This window comes from Raphanus sativus, unplaced genomic scaffold, assembly GCF_000801105.2.
Source record: "Raphanus sativus cultivar WK10039 unplaced genomic scaffold, ASM80110v3 Scaffold3141, whole genome shotgun sequence".
NCBI classification, from domain to species: Eukaryota; Viridiplantae; Streptophyta; class Magnoliopsida; order Brassicales; family Brassicaceae; genus Raphanus; species Raphanus sativus.
Window position 1 is genome coordinate 1 of NW_026618448.1, and position 8009 is coordinate 8009.

The window sequence follows — 8009 nt, forward strand, 5'->3', positions numbered from 1 at the left end:
TTATATCGTATAATATGAGATACAGCATTGTGATAACAAACTAATGATAAAAACGCATCAAAATCAGATACCATTACTTATATAAATGTTAGTTTTATTGCAATATTAACACATCAATTAAATAATCAAACGAACAAAACAAATTCTATCTATTCATGATTACATATATACTTGGTGATTATAATAATCACATAATTACGTACTTGGTGATTTCTTATAAGGATCTAGTCCTAGACGAAGCTCAAGATCTATCACTTCTGCACTTTGAGACAAAGCTTTTTGAAGCATCCTCATATTCTTCTCCTCTTCATCTCTCAAATAGTCTCCACTTGTATTTTTGACTTGTCTTGTTGATGAACTGCCCGTATCAACGAAGAAAGGCAATTCAATGAGATCTTGCTCGAACCGATTTCTCGAAGTGGTGCATGTGGAGTCTTCACGATCATCTTCTTTTAAGTTCGCTTGTCGCAGCTTTGCCCTGTCTTTTCTGTGGATGTTCATGTGCCCTCCTAAAGCTTGTGCGTTGGAGAAACCTCTCTCGCAAAATTCGCATATGTATGGTCTTGCTTGTCCTGACCATGAATATGATCGACGATCCGAGTATTTTCTGTTCATTGTTGTATATGTGATCGAGGAGAATATAAAAAAATGAGTGTAAAGGAAGTGTTTAATTTGTGAATGTGAATTTGATAAATCACAAGGTGATGCTCGATCAACGGTTATATATACATTGTTATATAAAAGTCAGAGTCGACTTTTTCTTGCTTAACCGACATTATGTATTAGATTAGCTTAATTATGTTATTATTAGTTACTAGGTTCTTACCCGCGCTCCGCGGCGGGTTTTTTTTCTTACAAATTTGTATTTCAAACATACTATGTTGTCGTAATTAAAAAAAGTGGACAGAATATGATATAAGACTATGCTGTAATACTTTGAAAATTGAGAGAATAAACACTTTGTTAAACACGTTTAGAATGCATATTTTAAAAACAGAGCATGTGAACTATAACAGAGAATAGGTATTTATTTCAAAAATTTGTTGGTTCTTGCCTAAGATGAAAATTGAATTCACAGAAACAAACAACTAATTATCTTTGATTAGCTAAAACTCTATGTCTATGGACTTTTTAATTGTCTTTGTGTTGAAATTTTGTTATTATAATTATAATTTTTCATCTTTCCCTTTAGTTCATTTTTTGGTTCAAGTTATCTCATTCCTCAGTTCAAAACTCTATTAGAATCATTTAGCTAGGTTGTGAAAAAATGTTTGATAGAAATGTATTAAATATAATATAGTTGTTAATTTGTAATTTTGACTACACGGACCACATATAAACATTTCAGTGATAAGTAATTGAAAATAAAGAAGTGCTCGACTGCTTTTGAGATGTCTGCTTTATTCCATTGTTTCATTTTGTTTGGTTAGTTTTAAGATTCAACCGTGCATATTTTTTCTTAACGTAGGGAAATTGTATGTCTTCTTGTAATGGAGATTGTTGAAGATTTTTTTGTAAATGTTATTCTTAATCATTGATCTTGTTTCTCTGCTTGTTTTCTCTTCAAATGTGCAGTCCATTTTTTTAGATGACCCGAGAATAATATCTATTCATCACCATATTTTTTTTAACTGATTTGTCCATCACTATATCTCACTCTACAGTTTTCTTATAAAACAATATACAATCATCGTTATTAAACCACATATGGCTTTGGAGTCTTTGATTCGTTGATATTTTAAATTTATGGAAAGAAAATTGAAGTTTGCGTTATCGTTCTATTGCAAAGATTCATAGTCAAAAACTTTTATCTAACAACTATAAAAGAAGAAAGACTTACATAAAAGACCTCAAAATGTTACCTCGAGAAAACATTCAAGTTTTGTTCTACATATTGTCTTCTTAGTTAATGATAAGGCTGTCCATACTTTCTGCAATCAATATCAGCAGCAAAAAAAGTTATGAAAGGTGTTACGAAAGTATGTCTTTGGACAAGATGAGGTGATCTTCGCTGAGTTTCTGGTGATTTGGTGGTTCCCTTGTTGCTCTTGTTGATCACTTAATACTGATATTCGCATCATCTCTCATGCTTTCAACTTGGTTGTTTGAAGCTTGTACAAGATCTTATCCATTGATGCTGATTTCTACGTCTCCAACTTCGCATGTGATTCAAGCAAGTCATGGTTTTGATTGGTTTTTGTGCACTTTTATATAAGTCAAAGAGTTCTAATGGCAGCTTCTGATTTCTCCTTGTACAGCTGATATCTTCCCTTCCTCTCTTTGAAATCTGCAAACATTCACACAAAGAAAAACCTTGAAAGATTCATGGCTTTTCTAAGATACCTCAAGAAGCAGAAGCATTAGAGATTTGTTTTTGGAAAAAAAAGAGCAGAAGCATTAGAGTTGTCTTAAACAAACATCATGTTGTTCCGTCTTGATAACCCTAAAAGGCATACCCATCTCTTTTGACACTTCATCATCTTCGCTCCTTTTTCCATTAGAGATTACACGGTCTTGTCATCTCTCCCTCCTTTGCATCCTCTGCTTTCTTCTTTACACTAATTTTCATTCTTCGGAATTCAACGAAGCTTAGATTAATTTTAAACAGTTCTAATTTTAGTTTCGTTGCATCAGCAATAGAGATAGGGTTAATGATATCACCTCTTTCATTTTTGGAGACAGGGTTAATGATATCACTTCAGCCAAGTTTTGTTAATATATGATTACTCATAAATTTAAAGGTAATTTAATTTATTTATAATCATCATTATCTAAAAAACATTTATATTATGTTATCAAAAACTATTTTACATCAGACATTTTAAAAATAAATATAATCTCTGTCTAAGAATCAGAACCATTGACACCACCACTATCAAGAACAATGTTTTTTCTTACCCTAAACACACAATTTGGCTTAGCCTCGAACCTGCTTCAATAAGCAATTGACTGGATAAAGCCTACTTTTCACCTACTTTCCATTCGATGTACTAATTGTTTGGTGAATTTTTTTTGGTGTTGTTTATTTCTTGTTATCTTCTTATTTGTAAGACCTAAAAATAAAGCAGCAAACAGAGATTTAGATAATATAGTTCCAAATTGAGCACCTAAAAAAAAATATTGTATACTATTCTTACACCATCTTATACCAGCAAGCACATATGAGTTCATCGCGCAAATATCCCTAGCCAAATCACCATTCTCATTTCTGATCTTTTAGAATAAATAGACTTTTTTTGCAGATTTGAATAGTCTTGAAATACATTAGTTTTTGGTTAGTCTATTGATATAGTGTATTTAATAATTTTTAGCATGTCATTTCGTTCATTTAAATCACTTTAGATTGTATTTAGGTGTCTACATTGCATATAGGGATGTTTAAACGGGCTCGAGGCCCGCGGGCATAACGGGCTGGTATTAAACGGGCGGAACCCGTACCCGTTTAGTTATATAAAAATGTTGTAACGGGTTCATCGCGGGCCGCCCCTTAAGAATATTTACTAAACGGGCTTAACCGCGAAATAAAAGGGTGCCCGTTAATTTTTTTTTCTTTCAGATTATGTGAAACTACGTCGTATTATGTTAGGTTTTCTTCTTTATCTCAAAACTTGAATTGTTGCCGTCAAATTTCTCTCCTCTCTGTGTCGATGAATTTGAATCCATTAATCGTTTTCTTCACTAAGAAACCTCTCTCTCTCTCTCTCTCTCTCTCTCTCTCTCTCTGGGATGTAAATGTTTGGCCTTTCTGTTTTGTTTGGAATTATAAAAGGGCACACGGCTAAACGGGAGGGACGTTGACGGGCTTTAAACAGGTGAGACCTTGACGGGCTTTAAACGGGCGGGTACTATACGAGCAGGGCCTAAACGGGCCCGGGCCGCCCGTATTAACATCCCTAATTGCATATATTTGTTCATTTAGTGAATTAGGGTTTGGAGTGTACAATTGTAAGTTTTGGGTCAATTCTCAAGGTCATTTCTGCAACTTAGGAAGTCAAGGGTCATAAACGAAGATATCAAAAGTTCAGGGACCAAGGCTGCAAATTCAGAACACTCGATTGGGTTAAATTGCACATTATAAAGTTAAGGGGCGAAATTAGGGATGTGTCTGCAAATTACAAAGGCTTAGGCAGTTTTGTAAGGAATCAGAAGTTTAGGGATCGATTGTGCAAAAACCGAAGAAGTCACCATTAGAGCTTTCGACTGATTGCTCCACCGCGAGCTCGGAGCGGACAGACCAGTTCTGAGAGCACGACGGAGAGCTGAACGGCCTAAGCATGAAGATCTGTGGTGGAGCAAAGTAGCTGAATCAAGGACTTGACGCCATGGAGGAAAGTTGGTCGCGGAGGAAGGTTGGTCGCGGAGGAAGGTTTGTTAAAATCATTATTATACTTATATTTTTAAATATTATAAAATTAATAAATATTGTTGAAATATTGTATTTTACAGATTTGAGAAAATGATATATATATATATATATATCATTAAAACGAATATTCAAATATTTCTACATTTTGAGAAGTTACAATTCTAGAAAATGTTACTAAGCTTATAAAATTTATTTTGTTAGCAATGAAATAATAAACTATAACAAAAAAAATGATGAATATGTATATATATTTGAAGTCATGCATATTTGGTAAAACAATGCACTCCTAACTTTGGTTTTACTTTTACATTTTATATTGTTTTAAAAATAGTAATTCTTCTTTGTGTTTGTTAACAATAACTTCCGTGACACCAATCACTAAGTCATGAATCTCATTTCTCAACTTTTTGGGCTGTAGCTATGGAGATGGAAGAAAACAGAATCTGCTATACAGTTTTAAGCATTGTGATAAAAGATACAGGAGAAATATAAAAAGCTTTCTCTCCGTTGATGCTTTCACCTGTGAAGCTCCCAAACCTTGCACATCCTTACCCTGAAGACCTTTGGTGGTTTTGATTCTTTGCGGCAAGAACAGCTGATTCGAAAGTTTTTTCAACAGCGTGAAACAGATCATAACAACGATATATATTGGTATATATAGATAAACATTTTAAAATTATATACACAAGCATGGAAAGAAGATTACGGTTTGTGCTACTGTTTTATTGCAGGCATCTATAGTCAAAACTTTTGTTCTCGTTGATGATCACTGAATACTGAACTCCACCTGACCTCTCGACTTGGTTGTTTGAAGCTTGTACAAGATCTTATCCAGTAATGGTCATTTCTTCTTCTCCAGCTTCACATGTGATTCAAGCAAAAAAACAATTCAGTAGAATTATCATGGTTTGATTGGTTTACGGGAGTTTTCATATAAGTGAAGGAGGACCCCAAGTTTTCTAATAGCAGGTTCTACTTTCATCCTCACAAGTGTCCCAAACCTTGTGCATTTTGTTCCAAACTGCTATCTTCGCTTCCTCTCTTTGCAATCTGCAAACTTTCAACAAAGAAAAACACTGACAGATTAAAGGCTGTTCTGAGGTATCCCAAGAAAAAAGGGAGCAGAACATCCAAATTTGCCTTCAACCTTAGCAGGCTCTAAGTACGTAAAGAAGCTTTGGACAGAGAGAGAGTTTGAAGCTGTTTGGCAATGCCTAGAAAATTGCAGTCGAGTTGTTCTAGAGATGAGTGTAAGGGATTACCGTGGTTATAAAATGCTGCTCTCTCAAATTGAGGTTGGTGATGAATGCGTTGTTGGACAGTTTGACGAAGTATGTGACGGCTACTTCATCTACAAAGAAATATTATGTTTCATTGATTATATTAATTTTGTGTAAATTTTGATTAGACACAGTCTCATCTTGTAGGTTTCTATGTCTACTTAATGCAACACATATATTATTAATATTTATGTATGGTCAATCTGCAATAAATATGAGAAACTGATCTTCTATAAACGATAGTCGGTCATGCTCTGTTATAGACGGTGCTTACTCAAGCATCTGAAGCAAATATGAGAATGTGAACTTGTATACACATTTGTTCTCCCAAAGAAGACTAAACGTTCTCTAGAGATTGATCAATAAGTCCAAAGTTCAAATATTTTAATGGTTTTCTAACCACTAAAGCCACTAACAATTCCAACAATCAAACAAGGTGATAACAACCAAAAGAAGTAAGGCATTTACCTCTTCCTGAACCCAAACCATGTTGGCCAAGAACTTCTTGTGACTCTCTGGTACAACCTCCACCAGACTCTCTTCAGGTACAATATTTCGAGAGACTTCAAACAATATTAGGTTCGTCAACACCAAGCATTCAAACAATATTAGGTTTGTTGGTTTCGGGCATAGGCGTCTTTCGCCGGAAAGGGTTGTTAGCGGAGAAGAGACTTGAAAAGATGGAACTTTTGCCGGCCTCAACACACTCCTCTTACGCACACCAAAGTCATAAATCCAAAAAAATAAACTCTGTTTATGTATACAGAAAAGCACAAGACACTAATTCTTGTCTTTTGGAATCTTCCCTGAAAAAAATCCACAATCAAACTCATCAGTCACTCAGACACACGCTTTGCTTTTGTGTTGCTATCACTAAGTAATAACCAGCATTGATCAATCACACTTCACACTCTTCTTATGTAAACCTATTCCACTGCCATCGTCAAGTCATTGTTATAGTCAGAACTCAGATTATACAAACAACTGACGATCACCAAAGAAACTACGGTTCCGTTTTTGAATTATCTAACTGAAAAAAACTTGGATACAAATTCAATAAAAGATTACTTCAAAATCTTAGCAGCTGCGGATGAGGATGATCACCCTCAAGGAACACATGACTATAATATCACCAAACATATAGTCTTATATCATATTTTATAGCTTGCTGAGCCAAAAAAAAAATTTGCAAAATCACAATCCCTAAACACACACCTTTGTGAAAGAGAAAAAGAAAAAAAAAACAATCATGATCTAGAGAAAGAGAGCTAACTTGGAGGTGGCGGAAGTTTCTTCTTCGAGCCAGTTGCGGATATGCTTGACGTTACGCCTCAATACGGTGGCAGATTGCTTGACGTCGCCCTTCAATAGCACTACCACGGCGCCTACTCCGGTCACTGTCAGTATGAAATTCGTCAAACCCATTATAGTATTTCGATTCCCCCAAAAATCAGAACCCTTCGGTCACCTCGCCGGAGAAGAGAGTCGTGAAGATCCTTGATTGGGTCTGAACTTCTTCAGCCTTTGTCTTGTTGTCTTGTTCCACATCCCCGTTCAATTTAAAAGCGAAAGAGGAAGAGAGATATCGATCAAATCGAAAGAGGAAGAGAGAGAGAGAGAGCGCAGAACCCTTCGGTGCAAAAGACAAAAGTGATGTGGAGAGACAAAATATTTTGATTGGGTTCTCAGTTTTTTCATTTATTGACATGGCAGTCTCAAATTCATTTTAAAATCTGATGTGTCAACACCAGGAGAGAACCTTGCTTCATTACTGTGTGGATTTTATTATTGGTTTAGAGTTTTACATTTTTAGCTTTAATTTAGCCGACAATAAACACTCTCTTATTCATAAATATGTAAAAAAAATATTTTAAGTTGGTTTGTATCTAAATGATTTGTATTATAGTGTAGTCGTTTTATCCTAATTCGAGTTCAGATTCGGTAATATATGTGTGTAAAATATAAATGATTTCTTTATTAGAAACACTTACAAATTCAAATTGATTAAGATGACACTCTATGTAACTTAGAATAAATGCAAAAATGCAAATGTCAACAAATGAGTGATGTCTAGATAATCAATGTCTTCTGAGAAAACATATATACACACGTATGAGCGAAGAATCGACGACAATTATGTTTTACAAATTTATTTAATCAGTGCCATTAGAGACATACAGTATTCGAAAGTCAAGAACACAAGTATGGTCTTAATGAGTTTCTCATCGACTTTCATCTAAGTAAAGTCAGTAAACAATAAGCCGACAGCATAGATCTCGTTCATATACGCTAAATGATGACGACAGTTGCTTAGTTAACTTGTTAACCTAAACATTGTTACTAACTTTTGAAGTTGTTTAAGA

General features: G+C 34.6%; 1 protein-coding gene and 1 long non-coding RNA gene across 8 annotated transcripts; both read right to left on the reverse strand.

Annotated features, from left to right (window-relative positions):
- Window positions 1–160: 160 nt before the first annotated feature.
- Window positions 161–681, reverse strand: LOC108831893 (transcriptional regulator TAC1-like). The gene has a single exon (XM_018605397.2). The coding sequence runs from the start codon at window positions 613–615 to the stop codon at window positions 196–198; it is 420 nt and encodes a 139-aa protein (XP_018460899.2). The 5' UTR covers window positions 616–681; the 3' UTR covers window positions 161–195.
- A 1612-nt stretch (window positions 682–2293) lies between these two features.
- On the reverse strand, window positions 2294–7427 carry LOC130506350 (uncharacterized). 7 transcript variants are annotated; one of them, XR_008941986.1, is made up of 5 exons: window positions 6920–7427; window positions 6115–6452; window positions 5629–5717; window positions 5368–5416; window positions 2294–5225 (listed from the first exon to the last, which is right to left on the reverse strand). It is a non-coding gene; the product is annotated as an uncharacterized LOC130506350 (long non-coding RNA). The 7 variants fall into 7 exon arrangements; XR_008941984.1 differs by having other exon boundaries at window positions 5316–5416; XR_008941985.1 differs by having other exon boundaries at window positions 5368–5423.
- Between the last annotated feature and the right edge of the window lie 582 nt (window positions 7428–8009).

What these genes read in the sequence shown, in the direction of transcription:
- LOC108831893 (XM_018605397.2), bottom strand. Translation starts at nt 615, where the DNA reads ATGAACAGAAAATACTCGGATCGTCGATCATATTCATGGTCAGGACAA.